Source organism: Lepidochelys kempii, chromosome 10 (genome assembly GCF_965140265.1).
Source record: "Lepidochelys kempii isolate rLepKem1 chromosome 10, rLepKem1.hap2, whole genome shotgun sequence".
Lineage (NCBI taxonomy): Eukaryota > Metazoa > Chordata > Testudines > Cheloniidae > Lepidochelys > Lepidochelys kempii.
Window position 1 is genome coordinate 15,936,897 of NC_133265.1, and position 15,508 is coordinate 15,952,404.

A 15,508-nucleotide genomic window follows, 5' to 3' on the forward strand; every position below is an offset into this window, starting at 1 on the left:
CCAGCTGCGCTGCTCAGGCCAGTCCCCCACCTGAACAACCCTTACCAAAGCCACACACACACACAGAGAGAGAGGGAATCGCTCTTCCCGGCAATGCCACTTTTCAAGACCAGCATCACTGCATGAGGCAAACGAGACCGCCCGGGGAGCATCCCCCGCCAGCTCGGTACTTAGCCAGCCCCCCGCCCTGTCGTGCCCGAGCCCCCCGCCGGTGTTTCACAACAGCGATATGCCTCTTCCCGGGCGGCCGAGAAGGGAGGTAGCTCAGCTCGGGCTTTCTCCGTTTCCTTCGTCAGGGCCTCACAGCCCAGGAAAGAGACAACAGGAGCCGCTGGGACCCGCCGGCTTCTGCTGAGCTGCCCTTGGAAACGGAGCCTGCCCGCGCAGCCGCTTTCAGCTCGCTGGGGATCCCGCCCTCGCAGGGGCCCGGGAAGATGCTCGGTTTCCGCGGGGGCTGGGCGGGGTCCCCACTGAGGAGCCCCGGGGCGAGGGGACGCCGGCTGTTGCGGAGGGAGCGGGAACGGGGAGGCCTCCGGCAAGTGCCCTCCGCTCGGCGGCGGTGGGGTCGGCGGAGCTGTGAGGGGGTCGCGCTGGCGGCTCCCGGCCGTGCCGCCCGCGGGCGCCGACAGAGCGGGTCCGGGTCGGCGCCGTTCCCTTCCGGGGCAGGGGGGAAGGCGGAAGTGCCGTGTGGGGCTGGGGTTGGTGCCGGCTGAGGGCCCCCGGCTGCTCCCCGATGGTGTGTGGCGGCTGCCAGCCCCAGACTCTCTCGCTTCGGGCCCAGTATGGCGGCGGCGGCGGGGGGAGCCGGGCAGGAGAAGCAGCTCGCTCCGGCCCTGCTTAGCTTCTTCATCTACAACCCCAAGCTGGGGCCCAGGGAGGGAGAGGTACGTGGGGCAGCCTGGGCTCGGTGTGTGCGTCCGCGCAGGTCTGGCTGGCGTGGGAGGGGTGATGCCTATCGGAAGGGGGGGGTCTATCGCTGCAAGGGAGCGTGTGGGGGTGTCTTCACTGGAGGTCGTTGTCTGCCTTGGCGGGCGGGGGGGGGGGAGGGGAACGTCTGTGTGTCTGGATGGGGTAGGGAGGGGCTGTCTGAGGGGAGAGGAGTGGGCCACATCTGTGTGTCTGTCTGAGGGGCGGCGGGGGGGGGGGGGTTTCCCTCACCCATTGTTCCCTCACCTTTCTAACATTCACGTGGTGATTCCCAGCCCCACTTTCCGCAGTTCTAGGACCCCGGTGAAACACCAGTGATGTTGCCTTGCGACGCTGCTGCACCACCAAAAGACATTCTGACTCTCACACTTGCACTGTCAGACAGGCTAGTGCAATACAGCTGTCAGGTTTCCGCCCCAGCCGTTCTGTTTATCCCTTGACACTGGACAACAAAATGTCCTGTAATATTAATATCCTTACTTATGGAGCACCCATGGAGAAGGGCTGTTCTTAAGTGCCTCACAAGCTGTAAAGGGACGCTTTCAGGTTAAAAGTATGAGCTAAAAGTTTCCAGTATTACAACTGTCCTTGAATCACCTTACCAATATTTGTGGTTTTACAATGACATACTTCTGTTTTTAAAATGATTTTTCCTCTGGTTTGTTGCCCTGTAAAAGTCCCACGCAAAAGACAGGGGAAACTGAAACTGACTAAGCAGGTGCAGCCTTGAACCTGACTAGACACAAAGTATCCTTTCAAAGCATAAAGTAAACTGAAAAATAGAGAAAATGCAGCTACTGTTATCTTAGGTATTTACTCTAACAATACATTAAAATATTCAGGGAAAAGTATGATTTTAAGATGAGGGGTCCCTATAGCTAAAACTTTAGCATTTAGAAACAAGGCTGCTTGACCCATTAAATTCCTGCAGCAACAAGGTTAAAAAACTCTCAACATTTCCCAACATAAAATAAATGCAGGCACATAAATGCATATGCAGATAAGTGAGTTGGGATCCATGGCACAGAAGTTGTTCTGAGCACCTGAGCTTGCAGGATCAGGGTTTAGAATTTTAGGGTTTTTAAAAGATCCTTCAGAAGTCTTTCATCTGCTTAGATGTTCCAGGTGCATACAATAATGCTAAATGTTTATACAGCACTTTTATTTACAAAGTGCTTTGTAAACATTAACCCATTAACTAACATCCCTGAGAGTAGGTATGCACATGATGAATCCTTTCTGCTTTCACAAAAGGTATCTGTTAACAACAGTGTTTATGTACTACTTCTGAGTGAGTCAAATTGATATCAAGATGTAAATATACATACTGAGCATTTGAGCAGCTAGATGAAGCTAGTAAGTTAACTGGCAATAGTAATGGAAGACTGATCTACCAAGCTATCACAGATCAATACAGATGACATACTATCTTTAAAACAGCCATCTGATACGTTGTAGTCTATCTACCTATCTTCCTGTAGTTTCATTTGTTAGATTTAGGATACTGATTTAATCTATGTAGGTACTTGTATGGCCCCAATCACTATATCTGATGAACTATTGTGGTGCACTGTTAAACAACTGCCACATGTCTCCACTTCAACAGTAAATGAAGTAATATCTTAGTATATTTTGTGCGTTGGTTATAAAGTGCTGTGGGGTATAAGTTGCTATATTAGTAGTAGTGGGTTATTTTTGTCAATGCAATGATTTGTTATAATGTACTTTTCCAAATATTTACAACAAAAAAAGTGGAGCATTTAACTTTATTAAATTTAATAGTGTCCACCTCTAAAATAATGTATCTAGAATGTACTTGTTTACTAGAATTTATTTGAAATGTCTAAAATCGAAAATTGTAGGTAACAGCAAATTGCATGGCTAACATCACAGTATTAGCTTTCTGTTTATAAATTCTGCTGAATCCTGAGGCTAACAATTTAAAATAAGTGTGCTTAACTTTTGTAGTGCACCTGAATTCTTTGCTAGCTAATGAGAAAAATAAAAAGCTTTCTTCTGAGAAACAAGGCAAACTTTAATGTTTGAAGGGGTCTATTTTCTTCTCATTGTGAGTGTGAATTAAATATACATATTGAGAAGCAAACTTATTTTTGACTTCCTGCCTTAAATATGTGGTGTTCCTGTGTACAACTGTACAGTTGCATTTCACTTCAGCTAAATTCCAAGTGATTCTTGTGCGTAACTTGTATAATATACTGCATTTGTAAAGAACGTTGAGATCTTTTTTGATGGCAGGCCTTGTTAATGTGCAGTGTATGACTTTTATTTATTATTATATAAGCCTGTTTGGTAATAAGAGAATTTTTAAACTCTGTTAAGTAAACTTAAGGAAGCTACAGTTTATTTTGAAAAATTACTTTATTTTGGATCTCTGCTATTCTATTTAAAATTTAGTCATCTTTATTCTTATTTCAAATTGTAGGAGGAAAAGAAGATTCTTTTTTATCACCCAAATGAAGTAGAAAAGAATGAAAAAATTAGAAATGTTGGATTATGTGAAGCTATAGTACAGTTCACAAGGTAGTAAAGTATTACTGTTTGCATAGTTTATTACAGTATAACAAATTGTATGTTTCCTAAAATTTTGTTCCAAATATATTATTTTTCCAGAACCTTTAGTCCATCAAAACCTGCAAAATCTTTGCATACTCAGAAGAATAGACAGTTCTTCAATGAACCTGAAGAAAATTTCTGGATGGTCATGGTATTTATATGCATGATATATACCTTCCTAAAATGTTAAAAATTGCTAAATACATTCTGCATTGTCTGATGCCAGTTTGTTCCACTTTCTAGGTAGTACGGAATCCCATAATAGAAAAATACCACAAAGATGGAAAACCAGTCATAGAGTATCGAGAAGAAGAGTTACTGGTAATGTTTAGTTATTCTTTCTTTCTAATTTCCCTTTACTTTTCTAATTAAATATTTTAGTTGTAAATTTTAAAAAAAATATAGCTAGCAGTGTCTTTTAGGTCAGCTTATATCTATAACATTTGGCTGTTGTAAAACTGATTTAAGAATATGACTGCAAACTGGAAATAAAGTAGAACAGAGCATTTTGCAACAAACTCTAAAAGGGAAGAAAGAGACAAAGATATAGGAAAAAATATCCAAAAAGGAATTTAGAACCACACAATAAGAACAGCAGTGAAATTATGTAATGAAATGTCATTAAAAATAACAAATTGAGAGATCTATTGAAATTTCAAGGAACAGGCCAATACAATTAATGATCCAACATTGATTTAATTTGAAGAGTTTATGAAGAAATCTTCCTTATTACATTTAACTATAGCCGCTTCTGTTACGATCCTAAGATTATTTATTGATCATCTTTGTTGGAAAATCAAACATATCATGTCTGCCAGGAGGCTTCATTTCAGCACTGTAATATCATCATTTCACTTTAACTGTAAGCAGGCAGAGTAATTAGCCAGATGGCATAATTTTAAAAAAATGTTTATTCAGGCTTCCTGTGTTCTTTAAAGTTTGTGCATCATGTTTTTATTCCTCATTGTGTTCTTAAAGAAATCATTCCAATAAAACAAACCAGTCTTACTCCTCTTGCCAGAAAACAAATTAAAAACCTAGTCTGGGTCAACATGTCAGCCCAGTGATGAGTAGATGTGGAGTCCTCCCCTACTCTTAACTCCTCACCTGCCCTGAACTCCTATGCAGGGTGAGGGGAAAGCTGATTTTGAGCTAACTACTCTTCACTAATGACCAGCTAGTGCCCAGCACTTATCACAATTATAGGTTGTTACTTTAGTCATATTACTTTTTCAGTACATATTATGGTTTAATAATAGTAATACTGTTAGGTTTACATTTTACAAGGAAAGAGAAGTAGAAAATAATTCATGTGTATACTGAGAAAATACTTAATAGGAGTACTGTCTTTAGTTAGTTTTTTCAGCCATAGCCAGTAACTGCTAGGAGCTTTTGTTTTTGATTTGTGTAAGAGATGTTCTAGTCTTTCTTTTAACTACCATGTGTAAGCCAGAATATAGAATGTGCATGGCATTTGTAGGTCAGTCATAATATTTGGAACTGTGCCTATTCTTGTAATGATGACCTATTATTGGCTGTTTCACAGGACAAGGTTTACAGTTCAGTCCTACGGCAGTGCTATAGCATGTACAAGGTAAGGGTAATAGATTTATAACAAGATTATCCTTTGAGAGAGGGAGATAGACCACCCTCTGCACCCTACTATCTGAGCATAAACAAATTACTCACTCCTTATGGGGTGCCAGTCTGATCCATGCTGTCCATTTCTTTCTGAGTTGTAGTAGTGGCAGTGGGGAGGATATGACAGAGTGCTTTTGCGGTCCTCAGTGCTGTTCTTGAGTTCACTGTAATAGGAGTAGTAAAACCATTCCCAATTTCTGTGAAAACTTAAATTAATTCCTTCACATAGTTACAGATCTTGATTGACAGGAGGTTATCCCAAATCTGCTGAGGCTACACGTTGTCTAGGTTAGTGAGTTTGTATGGAATTGAGGAAACAGGAATTATGTGGGTAGCAGTTTAGTTCTTATTTTTCTGATTTTAATCAAGTTATGAGTAACTGTTGTACTGTATTTACACAATTGCCCAACTAAGATTGCTTTTTTTTTTTTTTTTAACCTATTAGCTTTTTAATGGTACATTCCTTAAAGCCATAGAAGATGGAGGTGTAAGGGTTCTAAAAGAGAGATTAGAGAAATTCTTCCATCGGGTAAGTTCTTACTGTTTATTATTAGAGAACAGACAATGTGTTTGATACCAAAGAGGAAACAAAATGCACAAGTGCCTGCACGGAAGAGCTTCTACTCTGTGTGTGTGTGTGTGTCTCTCTCTCAGCAATGGGAAGACTAGAGTGAATGACTAAGAATGTTTGAAAAATGTTTTGTTTAATATTATTATTGTCTCGCATCATGGAAGACTCTTTAGAAGGGATTTGAATAAACAGAGTGATAGCTTGAAGGGCTAGAATAGGATGATCATCTGTTACAGATAAAATCATCTTAATATCCATGTTTAGAAAACCGTTAAAACCTTAATTATAATCAAGTATGATTAAACTTTTTCTTTAATAGAGTTATTTGCATGACATAATTACAAAGCCTTTGGCAAATCACATCCACTTAGTTTTGTCGGACAATGGCAAAGTGTCTCTCAAATCCCGATGTGGAAAAGAACACCATACTACTGTTACCAGTTAGTCCTCTAGCTCCAACCTTGCTGATAATACATGCAGTGATGGAATTTCACTGATGGGATTTTTGTTTTCAGATTACTTTCAAAAAATGTGGGAGAGAAGAGACAGAATATTCCCTTCAATTTAAGGCACTGGACCAGGACTAAGGAGAGCAGTTTTCAGTTTGGCTCTGCCACAGACTTCTTACCTGATGCTGGGCAGGGCTATCTTAACACATGGATGGAAGAGAGGGGGGGCTATGTACAACTATAACTCTTGCATCCCCTACCTTTGTGTATTTGATTTTTCAACTTTAATGTTTATAGTGTAGTTTTTTGGATTTCATATAATACAGCATTAGATGTGATGTAGAACATCATGTGTATGCTGCAGGGTTTCCCCAAATAATACTTCTGAATATCAATAACTAGAAGAAATGGTAGGGTAGTGAAATAACTTCTAGGATCATAGAATCTTTTGTTCCTTGTGAGTAAATGGAGCACTGGTGTGTAACTTTCAGCTGTGTACCCAATTTTTTGTGCCGACTAGAACAGTCTGTGTGTTTTCTCTTGTGATAAATGTAATGTGCCATATCCAAAGCACTTCTGTAAGTATGACATTTTGTATGCATTTACATATTTGTTTTTATACCACAGAACTTCAAATAAATCAACTTCAATGTATAACATGCTTAAGTGCATTGTGGGATAGTTCATCACAGAAACATAATGGTCATCAGATCCATTCACCTGCTAATGTGGAATATGTTGGTGGATTGTTTTGTAGTGCAGTTGGTCGTACTGTTGGATGCTCTCTGGTTCCATGTTACCTTTGTATCACTGTTCTCTGGCTTTTCTGAAGTACCCTGAACAATCTTAATTTGGCTTCTTCATGTGATCTTAGATCAGCACCATTTCTCCCTACTTTGTCTTTTTAATAATATGGATAATAGAAATGCTGAAACAAAGATGCATATAGTGCTTAAAAAGTAACCAACCACTTCTTGTCAAGTCTTGGCATGCCAGTATTTCTGCATGGTTTATATCATAATCCATTATTCTAATGTATGACCTGCACACAACACAACTAGAAGAAAGAAGTGGAGATTCACTCAACACCAAGCTCTTCCAATATTTTTCCACATTTTCAAAAACACATACAGTAAATAAATTTTGTTCTGAGCCTTCTATATGTCTTACTCCAGCAGGTTTCTCTTATGTTTATACAGTAGAGGAGTTGCAGAGGACAGCAAATTAGGGTTTCCATTCCTTTAGGATTATTTTTAAGCAAAAAGAGGAAAAATGTTGCTTGATGCTTTTCAAGGCCAGGCACTTAGATTTCAGTTTGCACAAGTTGTTCCAAGCAGGTGGTCCGCTGCACCTGCACAGAACCCCATTGAAGTAATTGGGAGCCACACATTGGTACAGGGGAGAACTACATACAACAACTTACAGGATTGGGGCCTTAGATTGTTGGCTTTTTGGGGCAGGGAGCCTGTCTTTTTATTTGTCTGCAAGACATTATGCACATCGTTGCTCCTCGCTAATGATTCTAGTTATCATTGATCACGCTGAATGTGTATAAATGAGATTTAGCTAGGCTCTATTTTGTCCATGCCCCCAAAATGGATTTGTGAACTAACATCGTAAATAATTGTGTCAACTTGCAGTATGATATATAGGCTATCACTTAAGGTTTTGGTATAGAGCAAAAGTGCCCAAAAATTAACACAGAAAAGGTTAAGTTGAAATGTTAATTTTAAAGGCTTTATTATACCTTTTAAATATTCAGAAAACCATTAACTACCCTCCTTTCCTTTATATTTGTTCCTTCAGTACTTGCAAACACTGCATTTACAGTCATGTGACCTGCTGGATGTTTTTTGTGGAATCAGCTTCTTTCCATTGGATAAAATGACTTATTTGAAAATCCAATCATTTATTAATAGGATGGAGGAAAGCCTAAACATAGTCAAATATACTGCCTTTCTCTACAATGATCAGCTCATCTGGTAGGTATCAGACTAATGGGTGGAGGAGGGACATAATATGCATCTTAAAATAAATGACATTGCTGTATTTATTATTAGTAGTATTTTCATAGAGTGCCGAGGACACCTCATCATGGCTCAGGACTCCATTGTGCTAGATTCTGTACAGATACACACCAAAAAGACTGTCTCTGCCTCCAAGGAGCTTCTGTAGGGCAGACCTTTCATGTTGTGGGAAAAGATAGAACTATGATTGCTAGTGATAAATGAAACTAGATTCTCCACGTACGTGGGAGTGATAAATAATGAAGAGGACAGGTCACTGACTGAGAGCAATCTAGATTGCTTGCTAAACTGGGTGCAAGCAAACAATATGCATTTTAATATAGCTAAAAGTAAATGTATACATCTGGGAACAAAGAATGCACATCATACTTACACGATGAAGAACTCTATCCCAGGAAGCAGTGACTCTGAAAAAGATTTGAGGGTTGTGCAAGGTAATCAGCTGAATACGAGCTTCCAGTGTGATGTTGTAACCTAAAGAGCTAATGGAAGCTGGGATGCATAAACAGGGGAATCTTGAGTAGGTGTAGAGAGGTTATTTTACCTCTATATTTGACACTAGTGTGTCTGCTGCTGGAATACTGTGTCCAGTTCTGAGGTACACAATTCAAGAAGGATACTGATGGAGAGGATTCAGAGAAGAACCATGAGAATGATTAAAGAATTAAAAAACATGCCTTATAGTGATAGACTCAAGGAGCTCAGCCTATTTAGCTTAGCAAAGAGAAGGTAACAGGTGACTTGATTAGTTTATTAGTATCTAAATATGGAGCAAATATTTAATAATGGGCTCTTCATCTAGCCGACAAAGGTATAACACAATCCAGTCTCTGGAAATTGAAGCTAAACAAATTCAGATTGGAAATAAGACATACATTTTTAATGGTGAGAGTAATTAATTGGTGGAACAGTTTACAAAGGTTCATGGTGGATTCTCTATCACTGACAATTTTTAAATCAAGATTGGATGTTTTTCTAAAAGAACAGCTCTAGGAATAATTCTGGGGAAGTTATGTGGCCTGTGCTATTGTGTTAAATGATCACAATGATCCCTTCTGGTCTTAGAATCTATGAATATAGAACAGTTGAGTATAGAACCTTTCCTAGTAGTTGTGGATAGTTTCCATTTTGAGAAACATACACATTGAAATTGGAAGAGCTGGCCACCCATGGAAAGGTCTTTCACTTACAATGTGATCTGGAGAATAAAAACTGTGGCAATTACTCAAACAGTGTGAACATATTTGGAGAGGACAAACAAGTTTTTCTTGTCAAGCAATGTTTTCTACAGAATTATTGAGACAGAGATGCAGTTTTAACACAGTTCAAGCTCACTGTGTAACTTTGTAGGCATACTTTCTTTTTTCTTTTTTTTCTCCAAGAAAGTTACAGAAGTCTTAAAAAAATAATCAGTGATGGTTAAATATTTGCATTTATTCACTTGTCAAGAAAGTCACAGTGCACAATTTGAGTGTCAACAGGAAAGAGAAGCTGAGTTGCTTTACGGATGCTGGAGATTACAGTTGATAAGTGAAGAGACATGGAATTAATATTTTAAATGGTTTCCCTTTTTTTTCTTAAATATTTAAGGCCCACGCAATCTTTCCTGAAAAAGGAGGATCTTTCTCATAGATTGGAATGACCAGTTAAAATTTGCATCCACATACAATGTATAAATAATGTGTCATCCCTTTTAACAGTACCTTATAGTCATTTCATCTAAGCCATAATGATTTCAATCAGTAATGATGGGCTTAAATCCTGGGGCCTGGTCCAGCTGAGTGGCTGAATCAATGGGAGGTGATGGTAGTCAACACCAGAGAATTTTTGGTCTGTTACCTTACAGTCAGCGTCTGCAGTGAGGATGTTGACTGCAGTTGAAACAGATGTTGCATAGTTCACTAATGCAGAAACCTTAAGCACACAACATGTAGGGTTGCCAACTTTCTGATTGCAGAAAACTGAACACCCCTGCCTTGCCCTTTCTCTGGGGCCCCGTCCCTGCTCACTCCATTCCTTTCCCTCAGTTGCTTGCTCTCCCTCACTCTCACTCACTCATTTTCACCAGGCTGGGGCAAGGGGTTGGCGTGCTGGAGGGGCTGGAGGATGCAGGCTCTGGGGCTGGGCTGGGGTAGAGGATGAGGGATGCAGAAGGGGCTCCAGGATGGGAGGTGGGGCCGAGGGCTTCAGAGTGGGGCAGGGGGTTGGGGTGTAGAAGGGGGTACCTTCTCTGGGCTGAGGGTGCGGGCTCTGGGGTGGGGCAGAAATGAAGAGTTCAGGGTGTGGGAGGGGGCTTGGGCTGGAGCAGGGGTTGGAGTGTGTGTGTGGGGGGGTGAGGGCTCCGGCTGGGGTTGCAGGCTCTGGGGTTTGGGGTACCAGAGGGGGCTCCAGGCTGGAGCCGAGGTGTTCAAAGTGTGGGAGGGGGCTCAGGGCAGGGGGTTGGGGTGCAGGAGAGGGTGTGGGGTGCAGGCTCTGGATGGCACTTCCCTCAAGCGGTTTCCAGAAGCAGCTGGCATATTCCTCTGGCTCCTAGGCGCAGGAGCGGCCAGGACCAGGGGGCTTTGTACACTGCCACCATCCGCAGGTGCCGTCCCTGCAGCTCCCATTGCCCGCAGTTCCTGGCCAATGGGAGCTGCAGAGCTGGTGCTCAGGGAGGCGCCTGCACTGCAGGCAGGGACAGCACGTGGAGTTTCCTTGGCCATCCCTGCGCCTAGGAGCCAGAGGGACATGCCAGCCGCTTTCGGGAGCTGCGCAGAGCCAGATGGTGCAGCAACTGGACTTTTAGCACACCGGTTTTAAATGAAGGGAAGGAAAGTTTTGAGAAGTAATTCATAAACCTCATAAATGTGATAATCTGACATTAGTATTCGACATAAATACACTCATTATGTTAAACTGCGTGGGGCCATATTCTGAGCTGACTCACAATTTGTAGATCCCTTCTGACTTCTGTGGAGTTGTAAATCAGAGCAAAATTTGGCCACATGCTCTTAATGTGATGTGTGTGTTTGTTACAAAAAACAGAGCTGACTATCAATTTCTAATGGATGGTTTCTTTCTAATAGTGTGAACCAATATACTAAGTTAATAATTGCTGAAGATTTGAAACTGATAAGTTCCATATCAAAAGTGAAACATATAATGGGGAAAAGGACCTAGTCTGAACAAGATACTACCAGAATTACCATAATGTCTGAATTATTTTGTATTGAATCTTATTAATCATTAGGGTTCTTAGTAATTATTCACATCGTTAACACAATTAGCAGCTTTTAAAAATACTTTTTAAAACTAAAGACAATTTACGAATCCATATTTGATTTTACAAGCAAGTTATATACAACCAAAAAGTAATATTGAACAGCAGTACATTTTCAGCTAATCAGAACTATTTTTGATCCATCCTGATTTCATTTGCAGAAAATATTACAACGGATTGCATTTTTAACGGAAACAAAGAAGTTTATGGAGTTTGCTACATCAATGTAATTTAAAACGGACAACTCCTCTTCAGCTGTTTTTGATTTTAGGGTGTTTATTGACATGGTATACCTGCTTTTAGCATACTATATCACTTAAGAGTAGCTAGGCAAGGTTTTCCTATTCAAAGGCTCTTAAGAAGTGAGGAGAGAATGTGCACAATGTTTAGGTGAGAAATAATTTATAAACTATTATTTTAAAAAATCATAGTCTTCCTATATTTGTCTAGATACCAGTATTTACTGCACATAATTTGCTTGTGAAATCAAATATGGATTCATAAATTAGGAAAAGCCTTTTTATAGCTCATGATTTTATCTCTTTGTTAACTTGGATATGTTATTAGTATTGTAGGGGAATGAGCATTCTATTAAAAATTAAACATATACTGGGACTGTCTGTACAAAAGAAATTGGTGTATTGTCATGTAAGAGAACTGAGTTAATTCTCCCAGGAAGCTCTAAATTGTGGCCTGTCCAGCTCTTGGTTAGAAAGGTGTTGGCCATGAAGGAAGGCCATTAGAGAAATTGTTTTTCCTGCTTTGCGATCTACATTCTAACTTTTTTTTTTCCCCCTCTCTCATTCCAGGAGTGGATTAGAACAAGATGACATGAGAATTTTATACAAATATCTCACAACATCGCTCTTTCCAAGGCACATAGAGCCAGAGGTATGGATGTGTGTTTTTTTTTAACAGCACATATACTTTGCACAGATTTCTTGTACCGTATACACTATAGCAATAAGTACTTGAGCTGGAGCTCCTTTGATATAGAAGAGGGGAAGTTTCTGAAAGTGGGTTCTCCAACTTAGGAATTAATTCTTTATGCATACATTCCAGTCCAAAAAAAGCCCAAATTGATTGGCCTTTAGGGCACACTACAAAGTCTTACTTTTTGAGCAGGTATTTTTTGGGAGTGCTTTTTTTTGTAATTTGAAGATGTAGTGATATATTGATTTGTTTTGTTATGACTCTGCCTAGTGGTTGCATGTAGCCAGTGGAGGTCTGCTGCTGCTCAGGTTCTCTAATGGTTTTGTAATATATATTTAGCAGATGGTAAGTGTACTTCGAGTCCAGGATAGGTAGTTCTTTAGGTATGTCTATTTAAATCTGAATAAATATTGTCATAGAACTGTCAGTACAGTTCAGTTGGTAACACTCTAACTTCCAAGCCAGAACATCGTGGATTCTAATCCTATACCAAAGCTTGGGATCATATCAAATGCTAACCATACAGTGAACTAATATAATGCAGTACTGTATCCATATAAACTTCTTTTATATGAGGCCTTAATTTTGCCATTTTTGGTGACTGGCCAGGTGAATGTTAAAGAGCTCACAAACCTCCCTTTTTTAAAAAAAAAAAAAAAAAAAAAAAAGTTAAAGTGCAGAGCTTGGGCTCAGAAAATCTGAGTTCGCTTCCTGTGTGACATTGAGTAACTCATACCACCTCTGTGTCTTGGTGTTCCTGTCCATCAGATAAAGAAGGTGATATTTACTGTATAGTTGTTGGAAAGCTTAATCCATTAATATTTGCATAGTGTTCTAGCTCTTAAAATGGATGGTGCTATGGAAATTCAAAGTGCTGCGATGAGATTGTGATCCTTGCTCACATTCCCTTTCTCAGTAAAGTTCATGCCAAGAGTGTGAGCTGTGATGGAGTGTGTGTGTGTATATATAAATATATGGTATATTTGCCTATCCCATTGATGCACTCCCAAGTATTTAATTGCTTTCTAGTAAAGTGCTTTAGTATAGATGGAGTATAAAAGGCACTAAATTAAATCAAGTTCAGTTCTAAATCTAGTCGTGATAATTGGTTAATAGCAAAAATACAGTAAACAAATCAGCTTTTACTTTTTTAGAATAGGTCTGAACAGAGGCATTGTTAACGAGCAAAATAGAGAGCAGCACATGACAGCTGCCAGTGATCCAAGCCTTTGTCACCTCCAGCATGGCTGTGTCTGAAGACCGTTTAGAAACTTCAGCTAACGCAGAGTTTGGCTCCCTGCTTAATAGGTAGTATCCTACAGGGAATTGCTCATGCTCTGTAGTATACAATAGTTTCCAATTGGCTACTATGAAACTCTAACTATTAGTTTGAGACCTGGCTCCCTCTTAAAAGAAAGAAGAAAGAAAGAAGAAAGGCAGAAGAACTGCCTTTCTTCTTATAGGATGTCATCTCAGTTACGATTAACAGATGCATTTGTTCTAACAGTCCCCTGCTTTTGATAAGAAGGTACTGGTGTTTTCAGTGAAGTGTCCTTGATCTTGGACTTGCTTCTCCCCTTTGTCCAGGTTTGCTGACGTTCAATATTTCTATGCAACAAAAATTATCTGTGTTTATAAAATTGTATATGTGCCTAGGTGTTATATGCATTGAGAAAATATCCAAACAGACAATGCAAGTCTGTAGATTCCTTACAGCAGAACAGTTTCTGAACAGCAGCTCACATTGTCTGCCAAGTGGAAATCAATCTTCTTGATTTTCATTTGTAAATCATTCTGCTGGGTCGTCATGTTTTTACAACTACCACCTGAATTAAAAAACCATTAAACTAATCAGATTTGAATTTTCTATATATAGAGAGCAGAAAATACTCCTTTTGTACTGTTACAGTACGAGTTGCTGCTAGTAATTGCTGTGTCTCCAGTTTTGCAAAACCATCTCCATTCTGTAATCCCCTTGTTTCCACACACTTGTAATTTTCCAAAACATTCATCTTTGGGGATAGAGTTTTCCATCTTTGCCATTAAGATGATTTGTTTTAACATTTTAGTGAAATCCATTCACTTGATTTTGATTAATTAGAGGATGAAAAATTATATTAAAATTTTCCAATACATTTGAAAGGTCAGCCTTAACTCTGCCTCTTTGCGCTTAAAATGTGTTTTCTTTATGGGCCAAGTTATACTCCCACTGCATCCAGTGAAAGAAGGAACAGTCCCAAATCATTTATAAATGATCAGTTAGTACAGTATGTCGTTTATCTTAAACAGATTTTCATGCAGTAACTTTAAATATACTATGTGTAGTCTTCATACTTTGCGTGATATTTAAGTTTCAGTGGGATGCACAAAACAAATCTGCAAAGATTTCTTATTTTGCTTGGACTTCAGCTAACTGTGAATGAGTTGTTCATTTCTCTCCCCGAGAAGGGGCAGGGAAAGGTGGCCAGTTTTGTCAAATGAATTCGATGGTCTTGAACATCTGTTCATACACATGGTAAAACCACCACACTTATGTGCGACCTGCTGATGGCCCATGAGCTGTGCAAGGTACTGCTGTGCAAGGATTGCACAACACCGACCTGCATGCTCCATAATTATCTCTCTCCTTTTTATGAGGACTAAATTCACTCTAATATAAACAAATAAAGTAAATCCTTATTAACAATGGCTAATGGGACTTAAATAATTTGCTTTTCTACTGATCTTTTTTTGTATACTGCAATTATATGTGAGAACAGCATGTTATTGAGCATAATTTTCATGTGGATTTATTAGCAAATAACATGCACTTAGAGTTAATGCTGCTACAGATTAATCTGATGCTATTGTTTTCAGCCACCTCTGAGATTTTAATAGGCGTAATGGTTATATACAAAAAAGTAATATGTAATTATATGGGTACATCAACAGGGTATAGTGAAGAGACTATAATTTAAATAATACTTTACATTTTGTATAACATGAAAAATATATAGCCACCTAGGCTCAATACACTGCACAAATATTAATTGACTTTAGTAGAACCTTGCCCAAAGCCTGTGGCAGGGCCATGCTAGCACACAGGTCTCCAGACTCCAGTTCTTGTACCTTCCCCACAAGACCATCT

The 15,508-nt window shown here is 39.7% G+C and overlaps 1 protein-coding gene across 1 annotated transcript in view; it reads left to right on the plus strand.

Annotated features, from left to right (window-relative positions):
• The first annotated feature begins 486 nt into the window (after window positions 1-486).
• CCZ1 (CCZ1 homolog, vacuolar protein trafficking and biogenesis associated) overlaps window positions 487-15,508 on the plus strand; it is a 38,807-nt gene continuing 23,785 nt past the window's right edge. Inside the window, exons 1-8 of the mRNA XM_073362161.1 lie at window positions 487-884; window positions 3,371-3,468; window positions 3,559-3,652; window positions 3,745-3,822; window positions 5,048-5,095; window positions 5,588-5,671; window positions 7,969-8,144; window positions 12,258-12,339. Coding sequence (XP_073218262.1) covers window positions 783-884; window positions 3,371-3,468; window positions 3,559-3,652; window positions 3,745-3,822; window positions 5,048-5,095; window positions 5,588-5,671; window positions 7,969-8,144; window positions 12,258-12,339 — 762 coding nt within the window. The 5' untranslated portion in view covers window positions 487-782. The remainder of the gene's footprint in view (window positions 885-3,370; window positions 3,469-3,558; window positions 3,653-3,744; window positions 3,823-5,047; window positions 5,096-5,587; window positions 5,672-7,968; window positions 8,145-12,257; window positions 12,340-15,508) is intronic.